Raw genomic sequence first — 17,845 nt, 5'->3', positions numbered from 1 at the left:
ACAGAATACTTCCAGATCCTTGATATCCTTTGTCTTCGCTTCTGGACTTCCCTCTTCAATTCAAACCACGTTTTCAATGTGTTTCAAATCCAGAGACTAAGATGGCAATCACAAAATGTTGATTTTGTGGTCAATTAAGCATTTATTTGTGGATTTTGATCTGTACTTGTGATTATTGTGCTGGAAGATCCACCTGAGACCAAGTTTCTAATATAAAATTGTACTAGTATAAAATATTTTTTTGGGAGCCTACAATATAGCTCAATCTTTTAACTACTTATTTTATATGCTAATTTTTACTCATCTTTATCAAGGCTGTCAATAATTTCGGATCCCACTGTACGTTATCCAGACCACTCGGCTTATTTTATGTTGTTTTGATGAGGAAACGAAATGGTAACACCAGGTGTGGCTGGGTCTGCGTGATTGGTCAGCTGAAAGGCACCATGTTGTTCCAATCATTTGAACGGGTATGGTAAGAGCCATGCTGTTCCTTAGCCTGGGCACGCTCATGGTTTTGGGGCTTGCGCTCTCTGACTAAATTGTCTGTGTAGTGGATGAGAAACCTGCCCGTAGCATGTTGGCCGGAGTGTATCAGTGATGTCCCCATCCATGAGATCTAAAGCCAATTGTCACTCATGGAATGACAGACCTGTCTCTTGCCCTGATGGCTTAGACAGCTGGCTATAAATTGTGCTGTGCAGAACATTGTAAGTTTGAGCCCTATTTGGCGCAGAAAATAATGAACTCTGTTGATGTCTATAATGTACCACGTTTATTGGATGTGAATTGGAACCGTATGGATAAATTAGTATCGTTGTGTTTATTACGAGAACCTTCATCTTATGTTTGGATTTACATGACTGAGGCTTGTGACCAAATGCACACGAACAGGAATGTTATAAATGACCTCTATATGATTCCACATGGCACTTGTGTCAGTCAGAACACATTGCTGAAAGAGCACATTGTTTCGAATGCATTCACATTCCTAGTATTCCTTGTGCATTGAAATACCATTACCAAGCTATTGTATGAAATAACTGAACTTAACATATAAGCAAGCACCTTTATTTGTTAAACAGGTATACAGTCGCTATTGTAACGTTTTCTTGCTAGTTTGTGGTCTTATACATTTACTAACAGTGGTTTAGAAAGGCAACTGCTAATGGAAACAATGGCATATACAATACAAATTAGCAAACGTATCAAAATCAGTTTTTACAACTTTTGTAGCAACCAATTCTTTCTATTGGTTTGCCATAGTGCAAACTGTGTTATTTGTAAGACAGAGTTTAAACGTGGTTTTAACATTCAAATATATATTTCTCTGTCTTAAACACATCTCAATGTGTAGACTGCATTCATTGTGCTTCCGATTCAAGTCCTCCTGTCCAGTAATGTTGATTTACAATAAGAATAATTCAAGTGAGTAGGGCAGTTCAGGCAGTTGAATGGTGGTAAAGCTATGATTAAAAGTTGAATAAGAATGCACTGTTGCTGTGTGTGTATATGGTGTTTATGGCATTGTGCATGAAGGCCAGTTCAGACTGAGTCCTCAGCTATAGTTATCCAAGCCCTTTCAAAAGTCCTTGAGGATTCCCGGTTTCACTCTCAAACATTGCTTATATGATTATCACACCGATAGTTAAACGTAAGCTGTAAAAGCTTGGGGGGGTTGAGGGATTAGTCTATGTGTGTCAGACCTGGGTTTGAAAAGTATTTGTTTTATTTCCAATACTTAAGCTGCACTTGATTGAGCTTGCCTGGTTCAATAGAACCAATGGATTATTCCCCAAAGTGCAAACCCCACCCTTCTCCATTAAACGTTAAAGTATTTGAAGAAAAAAAACAAATACTATTTGAACCTAGGTCTGGTGTGTGTCCATGTCAAGTCCAACAGGCATTGTGTTCCTACATCCTTGTGACTTTAGGCCATTGTGGGGCGAACATGTGATTGGAGGAGAGAAGAAAATGAAAATGAAAAAAAAAACTAACGAGACATGTCCGTGGTTGAAGCCTGCTCAGCGAATGGACAGGTGTTTCTTTAGCCGCTATTGTGGCTCTATTGCACTGTGTTCTGCAGAAAGCACTGGTAGTGATGGATGGATCTGTCCCAAAGTCCAGGGTGGAGACCCTGGCTAAGCCCCTCCCCTTCCCCAGCAGAACTCTCGCTCACGAGCAGCCGCAGCGGTCCACCACCATGGATGGGATCTTGCCGTAGATGATCTGCTCTTTGCGGTTGAAGTAGAGCATGTTGATCGGGGACATCTTGGTGGGGGTGCAGCAGGGCCCTGCGGTGCCTCGGGGGTTAGCCTTGTTCACCAGGTGGGTGTGGGGGTACTTCTGCAGGTGCATGTACTCGCACTCACCAGAGCAGTAGTTGGCCTTGTAGCGCTTGGGGGCAATAATCCAGTCCCAGCCAAAGTCTTCAAAGTCCACTGTGAGGGGGTACCGGCAGCAGCGGGACTCGGGGGAGTTCTCATCACAGTCCAGGCCCGAATCTCTCCTGGAGCGCTTCGGGCCCTCCGAAATCTTCACCTCCATGAAGGGTTGCTGTGAGGGCACAATACAGAAACGTGACACATTGGGAAACACATTGGAGTTTGTTACTCCAATCTAATATTGCTGATCCTTTTACATCAAGGTCTCAAACTTGGGTGTTGTGATACTTTGTGCCACTGAAATTATTGCATTTTTAAACACTCACTTTAATGCTTGGTTTGGTAAAAAGTATTCTAATTGCACCAGAAATGGGTGCCAGCTGTGTGCAAACCCCACCCTTCTCCATTAAACGTGTGTGTGTGTGTGATAACAGAGGCTGTAGGAAATTCCTCTGATTAGCACAGTCACACAGAAGACTTCTGGAAGTTCTGGCCATGTGAATAATGTGAATTTTTATGTAACCAGGTGATAGGACATGAGATTATTGGTGGCAAGGGCAAATATTCTGTCACAGGATATTAGGTATGTTAGGTATGTGTGTTTATATTAAAGCTTCTAAGATATATATTTTTTTAAATATGAGCACATGAGAGCAAATCCACAGAGTGCCAAAACCCCTCTGATCAGCAGGTATCGATAATAAACAACTGGTATTTGAAGCCCTGGTTCTAAATTAGTCTGGTTACAATTTGACACAAACATGAATTTGCCTTCTCTTGCCAAGGGTGTTAAATGTGGATATTGCATTATTATGCATTACTAAATTGGTTATGGATTATTTCCCATAGATCCCACGAGGATAAACTACGAACCTATTTGTAAATTGCTTCGATGGGAGATAAATCTAAACTCACCAGTCCTTCTCCGGCTTCAGCTGAGGTAACGGCCAGATCATTTCCCTTTGAGTCCAACGCATTAATCTCGATCCCCCAATTCGTGTCCGGTTGCCGCAGCCACACCGACAACACTTGTTTCACGTCGATACTCTGCCAAGAGCTGACTCCTGCATTCACGTCGATCTTTAGAGACCGGATCTGTATGTTCCTGCCCCCGTCCGTGACAGGGATCAGGCGGGAGATTTGCAGGAACACTGTGGTGACTTCGTCAGGTGGCTGAAGGTGCACCCATAGCTGTGCCCGAACTATGCGGTTCGCCTGAATCTTCGAATTGAAGGAGAAAAAGCAACACTTGGGTTTCCCATCGACTTGGACGATGGATTCGGCTGGAGGAGAAAAATTAGAACTTGAATTATAATATGCAAATGTCTTATCTATTTTCTCCATTAAACTACATCTCTAAATTAAATGACTGCTTTTTTTGCGGTTCTATGTAACACAATTCACAATTGTGTTTTCGTTACCGAAACCCATTGGAAAACCACTTTCAAAATATATATTTAAAGTTGCAATGTCATGACACATTGATAAACGATAAAACACTCAGCAATGTGTCATCTCCAGGGTATCTTCCAATATAGCCTATATAGTTTTAGAACCGCCACACTCAACACCAGAGCCACTAGCACCTTGTAAGATGGAACTCGGCTCGGACGTAAAAGTTATATATTTGTTTCAAGTCAACATGATATGACAGATAAACAAATCATTAATAATTCCTATGAAATGTCAACCTATTTCCAACATAGTGGTGCAAGAAGGCTAATAGGGGATCAGACATGAAGTTGCGCACTGTGCCCCATGCGTAAAAAACATCTGAGCTCTGGTGCCTTTTCAAAGTTATTATATTGAGACACATAGTGTTGCATTGAATAATAGCATATACAACTTACGTTCAGTGGCCATTGTCATGATTGTTTCTGTGATGGCATGTTCATCATCTTCTTCCATAAGTCCATCCTTATTGTCATCTCCAAGTACATCATACTGGTCAAGAAGTTTCTGCAAAGGTGGTGCCTTGGGCAAGAGCTGCTTGACAACATCTCGGCTAATATTGGGCGCGTGCTTGAGTCGCAGTTTGCTAAGAATTTGTGACTTGATGGCGTGTAATCTCATGTTTTTGATCTGCTGTCGGACCTCGCATGTTGAGCACTGCTCACCGTCATCCGTGGCAGGGGATTGGTGGTGCGCCGTTTGATCACCAAGACCCATTGGACCGAAAGCAACCATAAAACTCAGATAAATTAGAACCTGCATCAGATTCATTATCTAAGGTGCGGAGTTTGCTATAAAAAAAATAATCCAAAAGTGAATATGTATTTACGTGAAGGCGGACTACAGAGTTGCCTGTGTTTAAAATCAGGCTCTACACTGATAGGTGGCATACTTTAATTCGTCAGCCCTTTTTATACTGCAACTTTGGCCTCTCTTTTGTGTCGTCAAAATCGACGATTGGTTGGGCTGGCAACAATGAATTTAACGGACAGACATCAACTGTATTTTTCTGTCGACACTTAAAAGAGGTATGGCAAGGTTCGGAATAGTTTTGAGACAACTACACTATCAATCAAAGACAAGACAGTTCTGCAAATGATCAAATCAAATTACGGATGCGGTTATATTGATTAATTGCATAAACTTAAATCCGCAAGCCTGTCACCATAGGAACGCCACTGAGAAAAGGCGTTTTTTCCGCTCATCCCATCAACGCGACAGGGTTCAAATGAATCGGTTTTATGACTTCCCTTCATTGCGACCAGTTTGCCTAACTCTCTAAATCTGTTTCTCTCGAAAATGTAAGGTATATTAATTTACAAATATGACAGGAACCACTCTTTAGTCTATATTGATATAGGCTACATGGAGTAGACCTACTTCTTTCTAAACTTGTTTCCAAATGCTAAATACTTTTATCAATAGGCTATAGGATAGATACTATTGCATTGAACATTTATGGCGAAATGGGCTCTTCTGTAGGCCTACGATACTGTATTGATCTATAGGCTACTGGATATTGTTGTCTTGAGGTGTTTGCGCTTACTATTTACGAAAGCTTTTTAGTCCAGACGTTTAGTGCCATCATGCGGTTAATCAACAACAGTTGCAAAATTACGCACAGGTTATGAGATATTATTTTCCTTCACAAATAAACAGTAACATATGGATTCTAATTTAGATCAATGCAACCGGCATTTAGAAGATGTGTATGGCTCACAAGAGTCAATCAAATTGCCCACTTTATGCACATTTTACGCAGCAATATGAATGGCATGAAACTATGTTAGGTTAATGAATGTTTAATTATAGCCTATTATCGTTATCGAATTTGAGACTGGAACCCTTATGTGAAAGAAAATATACCATACTGTATTTACAAAAACATAAACTAATTTAACTAATGTACATTATACCGTTTTACGCACACTCGTCCAATGAGTTTTACTGTTTTACGAATGCGTCATTTATATTTTTTTAAATGACACCAATTGGTTTTGAACATATCCGATAACTCATAACTGAAAATCTGACACAGTGCGACTGCAGTGGCTATTGGGAAAGCTCGCTAATATACCTCGTGCCATAATGATCCAGACCTCTCGGCAGGCGCATTAGTAGCCTTACAACACTTTGATACAAGGAAACTAATCGTGGGTACACGTCCATCAAAGGCAAGAGACAGGAATATAATCTATAGGTAGATGGCATTATAGAAACAACTGACTGTATTCCTTACTTTAAACATGTCAATAGTCACTAAGGAGTCAAGCATGGAACCACCATGCGCCACAAGAGGGTGATATTCTACAAGTAACAGTAACCCGTGTGAACGCGCACAATTTATCTCCACAACCCGTTCTACAGTTTACTAATTGCCTTCAGAACGTTGAGTCAAACAGGCAACACTTTCAACGATGAATTATGTAGAATCTCCAGTAGAATGATGGCAAGAAGAAGGTATAGTCCTCCATGTCCGACTATTCCAGGATGTGAGAGTTTAATTAAATCGATGTTTGTATTTAGTGGGATTACTGCACAATGTGGTATGGTGGAACATTGAATGTCCTGTTTGGTAACTTGGTGGAAATTTCGTGCTGAGAGAGAAACCTGACCAATGTGGTTGCTGCCTTCCAAGTTTCATGTTCACGCCTTGGACGCATATTCGGCGGTTTGATAAGGAGACGGAGTAGATACAGTCCGAGAGGCGGCACGTTTGGTGATTTCGGTTCACAAACCGTGTGGATGTATGAGACTTTTTATTGAAACGTGTCGTTCAAGATAAAACAATGCGTTTTCCTACGGGATGAATTTGATATTCATGGAGGGAAACTCATCCAGTCCTACTTTTCCAAGAGTCTTTTTGAAGGTAGGCTGCCTATCCCACGCTTCAGCAATATTCCATGTACCTATTTTTTCTGGTAACTGTGTATGAAATGGACTAGACGCTACCTCTAAACATATGGTACATTGAACAGAAATACGCTCATGTAAGAATTCTTAGAAGCCTATTTACAACGCGGACAATCATTTGTTTCGCCCTTCCTCCATCTGGGCTAGTATTTCTCCTGGACCTTTTATGTTCACATTTGAATAGTGACATTCTTCCACATATGCCTTTATTAGTTCAATAAAGGTGGGTTATAGTTAAAGGTGAGGAGGGGGTTTCAAGGGTCGCTTCCCATGATCAGGGCTAGAGTGACATGCTTGAGATATATGGAACAGACAATATCCTATTTTCCCACAATGTGAAATTATATGTATATGTAACAACAACAAAAAATCTGTTTGATGGTTTTACGGCTCAGCACTGTAGTTAGATAAGCAGTAGCCTCTTGTCAAAATGCATAAGCTACAGTGGCATCATTTTGCAACTTCAGTAAAAAGGCTCATCCTATGTGAGAGATGAACAGGATGATATAATAGTGTGCTGCTCTGTCTAAAATAAATAATCACACGCCCGCAGCTGTGAATCTGGATCAGGCCAGACTGAGGCAACACACACCAGGACAGATGGAGACTACAGCAAATAACAGCAGTGCTTTGTGCGTTCAACCCAGAGTCACGTGGTCTATTTATGAAGACTGAAAAGACTGAGGATACAAAACAACAAGATCATGGGTAATACATACAAATTATGTTCAAAATAACTACTGTAAGCCCAAATAGCAGCTGTCATAGACTTACCTTTTCCCCAAAGGTCACTACAACTGCCTAGTCTAGGCTTCGTGTGCTAGTAGATACAGGGAACTGCCATGGAAACACTTAAGTAAATTAGGGATACAAAGTGCATTGAAAGCAAGTGCTGCCACAAACGTGTGGTTCCTGAGTTAATTAAGAAATTCACATCCCATAATGCTTAGGGTCATGTATACCAATTCTAGGCAGGCCATTATTTTGGCTACTGTGGTTATGCCCCCATAGGATGACAATGCCCCCATCCACAGGGCACGAGTGGTCACTGAATGGTTTGATGAGCATAAAATCTATGTAAGCCAAGGTGCATTAAAGCCACCACGAGTCAGCAACTTTATGTTAGTGTTTTCCTTTATTTTGGCAGTTACCTGTAGCTACTGCTGCTGTGTGGTAACAGGGGTAATGATGCTAAGTCACTGTCTAAATAGTAGGCCTCTCAAGTCTTTCCTCTGTCATTTGGTAATTTTAGGCAGATTCTGATGGAAAGTAAATAACTGAAATCCTTTCCTCTTCTCTCTCCCTTACAGCACAGGGGAAGATATAAGTAGGGCAGCATCGGAGCATGGCTGACTGTCTGGACTATTTCAGCGCAGCTCAGTTCAGACAGGAATCGGCTTCCTAGCCGTCGCTTCTTAACCAGGGGCCAAGCCCCCCTCCGGCACATTCCTCCTTCACCACCTTCTCTCTCCCCTCCTCTCTGAGATCAATGCTCCATTATTTATATAATGGGATGCGTCAAATCCAAGAAGAGCGATCCGATCCAGTACGCCAACTCGGTGAAGGCGGACGGCAATCCTGGGAAGTGGCAGGGTGAGAAAGCGCTGCTGGTCCACTATGAGACGGGGTCCGCGGACGACTCTGCCCGGGTGGACCCCATTCTGCTGGAGTATGCCCAGCGGCTGTCTGAGGAGATAGTGGCCCGGGCCGTGCAGCAGTGGTTGGAGGTGGACAGCCGCTACATTGACATCCCCTACATTGAGTGTGATGTGCCATGAGGGGGAGGGGAGGGGCATCGGTCTAATGGAGAGGCATTGCCAGAGAGTGGTATTTCTGTTATGGGATTCACCTTGAACCTCTGGGGAAAAGAGGACTACTGGATGCCCAACAGACAGACAGACAGACAGACATCACTCTCCTTCAGGTTGAAACAATACACTACGAAGATCTACTAGCCGATGCAAGATGTTGATGCCATTCTATGGTCCAAAGCCATTTTTCTGTTTAATTCATACTTGGACAAAGACCTTGGTTAATCCTCTCATTTTCAATCCAGACCATGTGCTTGTCTCCATCGTTAGCTAGATGATGAGAGTTCCGAGCTGGAGGGTGTGATATCTTTGTCTTGGGAGCCAATAAAGCAGAAGAGTATCATTGAATCCTGCTTTGAAAATGACCGGTTCTGCCTTTCAGTGAATATCTATCGTTTCCGCTTGACGCGTGCCATCCTGCGGCCAAATAGCAGGTCCGATGTAGGAAGTTATTTATTAGTACCTCAAATGGCCAATGTTTTTCACTTGAGATTTTTTGCTGGAGTCAGCAGGTACATGCCTCCCTCTCCATCTGTGCCCAGACAGAAGCTCCCAGTTCAGAGTTCTTGGATAATGGCATCCCAGGGGGCCTGTGGTCGACCAACAAAGGAGAGCTCATTATTCATCCTGCCCACCTACCCATTAAGCATGTACGACGACGAGCTGCAGCAACCAAGGGCCTGACAACGGTCACTTTGACGAAATTATGCTCTACGAACATGGCCGTGGGAAGCTGTTTTGGGTTGGGGGTGCTGATGAGTATTTTTGTCCACTCAAATGAGTAATAAAGGCCAAGTTCACTAAGGATGTTTTTTCAATTTATCAGGGGGTGCTGCAGCACCCTCAGCATCCCTACTTCCTGCGGCTATGTTTAGGAATGTTTTACAGAGGTTCAGCACCCTCCCATTCTATGAATTTGAATGCCATTGACAATAGCACATCCCTGAGGGCTGGCTAAGTCCCCCATGCCTCGAGGAAATCAGGACACGAGGATGGATTGACACACTTTTACTGAGACTTGGCTTTTGTACACAAAACGAGTTCTGGGTTCACAAATACATTTTGCTTTCGCCAAAATGTCTTGGGCCAAGCACCCTGGTTTTAACATACTGTGTTCTACATAATGAGGAACTGCTGCCATCCGCCCCATAGAATTTACAGCACAAATATGCAACTCTCAAAGGCCATGATATTTTTATTGAGAGCAAATGGCTTCTTAAAATAGTACGATGCTATTTTAACAGGCCATAGGCACACATAAGCACAATGGAGAGTTGAGTTGTTTGGAAAAGGAGAACAACTGGCAAAGTCCTTAATGAATGGTAGTACAAGCACAATACGCTTGATGGGCTTTCGTATGGCGTTTATAAGATAGGTCATATCAGTGGGTTTTAGTCAGTCATGGCAGGTCAGTTCCTACCATACCACAACTGATGTTCAAGAAGCTTTAAATGAGTCAAGGCTGGGCAAGATGGTACATTTCACAGAGCATTAAATCAGGGTGCCATTGTATACACACCACAAAGAACAAGTAGACATTATTTCACCGGCTAAGGAAGTTTGACGTGTGTATCTCAAGTAAGATTCGGCTGCTAAGCCATTAGGTATGCTCAGTAAAGGAAATGGTAGTGGTGTGCCTCAAATGCTACACCCAAAAAAACATTACAGTAAAAAGCAACAAATATATAAACGGCATTTTCACTAATCTGGGTTGAAAGATGAATCTCTTGAACCCATTCAATTATGTAAACCAATTGCTTAGCGGTGACAACTTTTTCTCCCCCCTTACTGTATTCCTAAATCTAAGAACTGGACAGATCACAGATCACTGCCTCAGCTAATGTTTTAATCAATTTTACAGATCAAGCTGCAAAAAATACAATGAAATCAAACAAAGAAAATCCATCAAGCTTGATTTTCACTCGGATGAATTGGTTGATTGATACAAGTCGTTTTACTATGCAGGAGACGGCTAGCACTGCATGCCATATATCAAGCCCCTATCATCATAATAAAACAGTGATAGCCTTCTATGGTAGAGGCATTATCTATGCCTTTTATTTTTTGTATCTTTATTTAACTAGGCAAGTCAGTTACAAACAAATTCTTATTTTCAATGACGGCCTAGGAACAGTGGGTTAACTGCCTGTTCAGGGGCAGAACGACAGATTTGTACCTTGTCAGCTCAGGGATTTGAACTTGCAACCTTTCGGTTACTAGTCCAACGCTCTAAGCACTAGGCTACCCTGCCGCCCCAAGCTACCCTGCCGCCCCAAGCTACCCTGCCGCCCCAAGCTACCCTGCCGCCCCAAGCTACCCTGCCGCCCCAAGCTACCCTGCCGCCCCAAGCTACCCTGCCGCCCCAAGCTACCCTGCCGCCCCAAGCTACCCTGCCGCCCCAAGCTACCCTGCCTTTGAAGCTATGTCGAACACAGAAGTCAAATGTTTTGTATAATGATGGTCAATGTCGCAGTTCACAATGCTTACAGCTTGACATAAACACAAAGGTATACCAAAGTATGCACAAACGAGGTATACCTGGATTCCTTCCTTTTAAATATTTCAATGTCGGGAATAGTTACATCTTGTAACATCAGTCTTCCAGTCAAGCCTTCAGTTTGATTATGGGCAAAAAAAGAAAGAAAGTATTTTGGGAGATCCTAATGCTTCTTTTCCCCACAGCGTCTAAGGACTCATCTATATTTACATCATATACCATTTAACCTGCAGCACTGTACAGGTCTGTAAATAAATCAATGACAAAAAAAATGTGACGACAATAAAGCTGAAATCTATGCCTTCTACCATTATTTAAGTGACTTCATCTCATTTTTTGAGAAAGGGCATTGGCGGATTGGGGGGGGGGGGTTCATTTCTGGGTAACAATTTAAGTACCTTACTGTAATAGATTTCCATAAAAATTAAATTTCTCAAGCACCATGCATCCCCCTGTTGGCTTGCCTCTGAAGCTACGCAAAGTCTGTCCTTGGATGGGAGACCAGATGCTGCTGGAAATGGCATTGGAGGGCCAGTAGGAGGTACTCTTTCCTCTGGTGTAAGAAGATCCCAATGCCCCAGAGTAGTGATAGGGGACATTGCCCTGTTTAGGGTGCCGTCTTTTGGAAGAGAGTTATCGTAAGAGTAGGAGTGTTAACCCCGGTGTCCTTGCTAAATTTCCAATCTGACCCTCATACCATCATCGCCAACTAATCATCCCCAGCTTCCTATTGGCTTGTTCTTTCCCAATCCTCCCCGTGTAACAATTCTCCAGGTCGTTGCTGTAAATGAGAATGTGTTCAGTCAACTTACCTGATAAAATAAAAGCGAGAATGTTAAAAGGACTGTCTGAGAGTAGTCTGAGTGGGAGGGCAAACTGATAACTAGCTGTTATGGGCAGAGAGGTTTGGACCAATTTATTAACCAATTTACCCCATGGTGATGTCACCATGGAAAAACAAAACTCCCACCCATGCAAATCTGCTGATTAGAAGGTCCTGTGTAGATTGCAACTAGCAACTATCAGGAAAAAACACAGATGAAAAAAAATCACACTTTTACAACGTTAGCTTCATTAGCTGTTGTACAATATGATATAAAACACAGGAAAACCTCATTTTGAATGCACTGTGCCTTTAAAATATTATACAGTGCCTTCAGAAAGTATTCGCCACACCCCTCAACTTTTTCAACATTTTTTTGCGTTACAGCTTGAATTTGAAATGGATTAAATTGAGATTTTGTGTTACTGGCCTACACACAGTACCCCATAATATCAAAGTGGAATCATGTTTAGCTAAATGAACGAAAATGTCTTGTGTCAATAAGTATTCAACCCTTTTGTTATGGCAAACCTACATACGTTCAGGAGTAAAAATGTGCTGAACAAGTTCCATAATAAGTTGCATATACTCACTGTGTGCAATAATAGTGTAAAGCATGATTTTTGAATGACTACCTCATCTCTGTACCCCACACATACATATAATTGTAAGGTCTCTCAGTCGAGCAGTGAATTTCAAACACAGATTCAACTACAAAGACCAGGGAGGTTTTCCAATCCCTCGCAAAGAAGTGCACCTATTGGTAAAAAAAACTGTTTAAATATCCCTTTGAGCAAGTTATTAATTACACTTTGGATGGTGTATCAATACACCCAGTCACTACAAAGATCCAGATGTCCTTAATTGAGTTGCCGGAGAGGAATGAAACCACTCAGGGATTTCACCATGAGGCCAATGGTGACTTTAAAACAGTTACAGAGTTTAATGGCTGTGATAGGAAAAAAACAGAAGGATCAACAACACTATAGTTACTGCACAATACAAACCTAATTGACAGAGTGAAAAGAAGGAAGCTTGTACAGAATACAAATATTCCATAACATGCATCATGTTTGCAACAAGGCACTATGGTAAAACTGCAAAAAATGTTGCTAAGCAATTAACTTTTTTGTCCTGAATATAAAGTGTTATGTTTAGGGCAAATCCAATACAACACATTACTGAGTACCATTCTCCATATATTCAAGCATAGTGGTAGCTGCATCATGTTATGGGTATGCTTGTAATCAATAAGGACTGGGGAGTTTTTCAGGATAAAAAATAAACGGAATGGATCTAAGCACAGGCAAAATCCTAGAGGAAAACCTGGTTCAGTCTGTTCCGTTCTGTTCCGCTAGACAGTGGGAGATGAATTCACCTTTCAGCAGGACAATAACCTAAAACCTGGAGTTGCTTACCAAGAAGACAGTTAATGTTCCTGAGTGGCTAAGTTACAGGTTTGACTTAAATCTGCTTAAAAATATATGGCAAGACTTGAAAATGGTTGACTAGCAATGATCAACAACTAATTTGACAGAGTTAGAAGAATATGGAAAATAATGGGCAAATATTGTACAATACATGTGTGCAAAGCTCTTAGAGACTTACCCAGAAAGACTCACAGCTGTAATCGCCACCAATGGTAATTCTAACATGTATTGACTCAGGGTTGAGAATACTTATGCAAATGAGATATATTTTCTTTTAAAGAAATAAAGAAATATCTAAAATGTCTAAAAACAATTTCACTGTCATTATGGGGTATTATGTGTAGATGGGTGAGAGAAAAACATCTATTTAATCCATCCAACCAATCAATCAATTCATCCCGACTACTTCCGAAATGGTCGGGAAGATCTGATCACAATTAGTTATTTTAATCGTCTACACCTTTTTAAAAATGTGGGCACAATCAGAATGTGGGCAAGATCAGGACACAGGATGCCAGCTAGCACCCTGTAGAAATGGGGCTATTGATCCTGAGCATCAGCCAAGGTTATTATCCAATAATGATCCTAACCCTTACCCTAGTCTCGTTTTATCAGATCTCAACACTGCAGAGGCGGCAGTGGGAGGAGCTATAGGAGTACGGGCTCATTCCATTACAATGAGCTCGTCCTCTTTTAGCTTCTCCCACCAGCCTCCCCTGCAACTCTGTATTCGCATTTGAGAATGGCTTGACACACTTAGGATGGCTGGAATCAAGGCTACCTTTACACTAACCTCAACCAATTTCAATTCCCATATAGCTATTGCCTAACCTTAACCTTTGGATCTGCCGTCTAAATATCCACTACTTACGGTTTAAACTGAGATTTCATCATGTGGGCAACCCTTGCCTATCAAGATCCAACAGCTCCCTCTGCACCTGTATTATGTCCCTGTAACATTTATTTAACCGTTAGATTAGCTGATAGATGGTCAGGTCCACATGTCGTCTAAATTACTTAACGGAATTAATGGATCACGCCAACTAGCTTTGATATAGTGGCTCAGAAGCTTTAGGACAGGGTTCGTCAACTAGGTTTAGCCTCGGGCCCAAAAAAATTCTGAGCCAATAGTCGGCAAGCCAGAACATAATTAACATATATTAGTACAACTAATAAGCCTACACTACAAATTGAACAGAACAACATTAACACGTCAGATTAGTACATAATTAATTCAGTGACAATAACAATAATTTAGATCTGATTAAGCTCATAAAATCACCAATGTCTCTATTCAATTATTATTCTTAGTCCATTTCTCTGTGCTTTGATTGGTGGGGAAAAACAGGTCTACTGAACGTAGCCTAATGTAGTCCACTACATTTTTTTTATGTCAACATTTTTAACCTCATTGAGAATTCTGCGCTGTGCTCTTGCAGTCATCTTTGCAGGACAGCCACTCCTAGGGAGAGCAGCTACAGCGCTGAACTTTCTCCATTTATAGACAATTTGTTTTACCGTGGACTGATGAACATCAAGGCTTTTAGAGATACTTTTGTAACCCTTTACAGCTTTATGCAAGTCAACAATTCTTAATATTAGGTCTCCTGAGATCTATTTTGTTCATGGCATGGTTCACATCAGGCAATGCTTCTTGTGAATAGCAAACTCACATTTTGTGAGTGTTTTTTATAGGGCAAGGCAGCTCTTAAACAACATCGCCTATCTCATCTCAATGATTGTAATCCAGGTTAGCTGACTCCTGACTCCAATTAGCTTTTGGAGAAGTCACTAGCCTAGGGGTTCACATACTTTTTCCAACCTACACTGTGAATGTTTAAATTATGTATTCAATATACACAAGAAAAATACAATGTGTTATTAGTTTAAGCACACTGTCTATTGCTGTGACTTAGATGAAGATCAGATCAAATTTGATGACCAATTTACGCAGAAATTCAGGTCATTCCAAAGGGTTCACATACCTTTTCTTGCCACTGTATGTCTGTTATTTTCATGGAAATAGCTTTAAAGAAGAGCTACTGGCACTGATTCCCCTCGAAGGACACACCACCAGGGACATCCTATTCACAAAGCTGGAGGAATTGTTTACGCAGCATGGCCTGTCATTTCGAAAACGTCAACTTTGTGTTTACTTGAAGGGGCTCCTGCTGTGGTGGTCAGACACAGAGGCCTGGTCAGCAGGTTGAAGGAAATCGCCCCAAAAAATGAATGGCTTGCATTGTCTCATCCATCAGAGTGTGTGCTGTGCGCTAGACTAAATGCTGAGCTGAAAGATGGGATGGATAAAGTCATACTCATGATCAACTTTATCAGGGGGACGTCAGGCACCTAACACTGTCTTTTCCACAAGCTTGTGACAGAATCAGAGGAGGCCACCCATGATGATCAAATCAAATCAAACCTTGTTTGCCACATGCGCCTAATACAAGTGGAGACTTTACTGTGAAATGCTTACTTACAAGCCCTTAACCAACAGTGCAGTTCAAGAAGAAGAAAATATTAACCAAGGCTAAAATAAAAAGTAATAATAAAATGACCAGGTTGTGGATTTTCTCAGAAAAAGCTAAATGAGGGCAGTGACCACCTTCGTATTCTGGAAATTAAAGGAATTCCTCTCTAATGTTGCTTGTTTTTGGCTGACATATTCTGTCACTTATACTGGTTAAATCTGCAATTGCAAGGAAGAGGGACAACAGTCGTGGACACGGTGGGAAAAGTTGAGGCCTTTACTAGGAAGCTCGAATTCATCTGGAAGGCTACTGCACTTCATCACACTGAAGAAACGACAGGCAGAGGGACCAGGCCACAGTATTTTCAGAGGTGATGGAAGATTTCATCAAGCACCTGAGGGACAACTTCTCCACCAGATGAATTACAACAGCGGGCCCAAGGATATCATTGCGTTTGTATGTGATCCTTTCACAGTCTGCCCAGGTGGATAATTCTCCTCCCTCGCTGGATGAGGCCGCAATTCTAACTGAGCTGATTGAATTCCAGACGTCGAGACAAATCGGATGTACTCAGGAGTGCAGAGGCCTTGTGCGTGTTTTGGGTAGCAAGCTCATAGGAAAACAATAACTTTGTACTTAATAAATAGTCATATAGGCTACTAACATTATTGTGATTATTATTGTTAGTGCTTATTTATGGCTATTTTAGGGCTCATGATGACAGTATTTTCTGTTAGTTTTGTAACAGGAGCAGGTTATGCCGAGACTCCCGATACAGACATTCAGACACAGACATTGCCTTTTTTTCTTTAAATTATTGTTTTATGTAGAACGCTACCTTTTTGGCCAGTTGCAATTTGAAGTAGGCCTAATAAATGAAATAAAAAAAGTCCTACTAGGCTGTGAGAAAGATGCTTTTAAGTCACATAACTGGCTGAGGTAGGCCGAGTTATTTTATGTAGATCTTGGCTCGGAGGAAATATATTCCAATTAAGCCCTCTTGTTTTTTATTTATTTAACCTTTATTTAACTAGGCAAGTCAGCTTGTTGTTTGTTAAGTCAAATTCAAATGAAGATTATTGTTGAAATGAAATACTCAACTGGTGTAGTTGTTCTCCATCTGTTGCTGGGTGCCACTTGCATAACAAGTTAGCTATATTTTCAGCACCAGGCGCTGTTCACCTATTGATTGCGCTGCGTTTGCAGCTTTATGTTTCAGAACAACAAAATGGTCTCCTGCATTTGGCCTCCTCATTAAGTTAAAATTTAACTTTAACTTTAACTAACTTCTTGGGACATTGCATTTGAGACTTTTTGAATCTCAGGTCCAAGATTTTTTTTTTTTAATTATGAAAGAAATATTCATATTCAAGTCATTTGGGGGGCTTTGGCGGGACAAATAATATTTGGGGAACCCTGCTTCAGGAGCTCAACGCTACAGGCTTTGTATTCAAAGCTGATGTTTAACACTGTATATAGACTTGTTTTATTTTGTTCTACTGTATTATTGAGTATGTTTTGTTTATTCCTTGTGTAAGTCTGTGTTGTTGTATGTGTCGAATTGCTACGCTTTATCTTGGTCAGGTCGCAGTTGTAAATGAGAACTTGTTCTCAACTAGCCTACCTGGTTAAATAAAGGTGAAATAAAAAAAAATAAAAAAATAAACATTCCACTTTAGAAATGGAATATCCAACTGGGTCTCATTTTACAGTAAGTGTCCCTAGGTAATTAATACTCAAATATAAACGCAACAATTTCTAAGATTTTGCTGTTACAGTTCATTTAAGGAAATCAGTCAATTGAAATAAATAAATTAGTCCCTAATCTATGGATTTCACATGACTAGGCAAGGGTGCAACCATGGGTGAGCCTGGGAGGGCATAGGCCCACCCATTGGGGAGCCAGGCTCAGCCGACCAGATAGTGTTGTTCCCCACAAAAGGGCCTAATTACAGACAGAAATCCTCATCCAGCCCTCCCCCTTTGATGATCCCACAGGTGAAGAAGCCGGATGTGGAGGTCCTGGGCTGGAGTGGTTACAAGTGGTCTGTGGGTGAGGCC

At 41.4% G+C, this 17,845-nt stretch overlaps 1 protein-coding gene and 1 long non-coding RNA gene across 2 annotated transcripts; one reads left to right on the top strand and one right to left on the bottom strand.

Annotated features, from left to right (window-relative positions):
- Positions 1–1,055: 1,055 nt before the first annotated feature.
- On the bottom strand, positions 1,056–4,721 carry LOC112235312 (growth/differentiation factor 8). The gene is made up of 3 exons (XM_024403738.1): positions 4,235–4,721; positions 3,300–3,667; positions 1,056–2,556 (listed from the first exon to the last, which is right to left on the bottom strand). The coding sequence occupies exons 1-3, from the start codon at positions 4,605–4,607 to the stop codon at positions 2,176–2,178; spliced, it is 1,122 nt and encodes a 373-aa protein (XP_024259506.1). The 5' UTR covers positions 4,608–4,721; the 3' UTR covers positions 1,056–2,175.
- Positions 4,722–6,184: 1,463 nt separating this feature from the next.
- Positions 6,185–10,317, top strand: LOC112235306. Its single transcript, XR_002951043.2, has 3 exons — positions 6,185–6,705; positions 7,303–7,457; positions 8,060–10,317. It is a non-coding gene; the product is annotated as an uncharacterized LOC112235306 (long non-coding RNA).
- The last annotated feature ends 7,528 nt before the right edge of the window (positions 10,318–17,845 follow it).

Source organism: Oncorhynchus tshawytscha, linkage group LG03 (assembly GCF_018296145.1).
Source record: "Oncorhynchus tshawytscha isolate Ot180627B linkage group LG03, Otsh_v2.0, whole genome shotgun sequence".
In the NCBI taxonomy this organism is placed as follows: Eukaryota; Metazoa; Chordata; class Actinopteri; order Salmoniformes; family Salmonidae; genus Oncorhynchus; species Oncorhynchus tshawytscha.
This window is presented reverse-complemented; position numbering and strand designations above follow the sequence as displayed.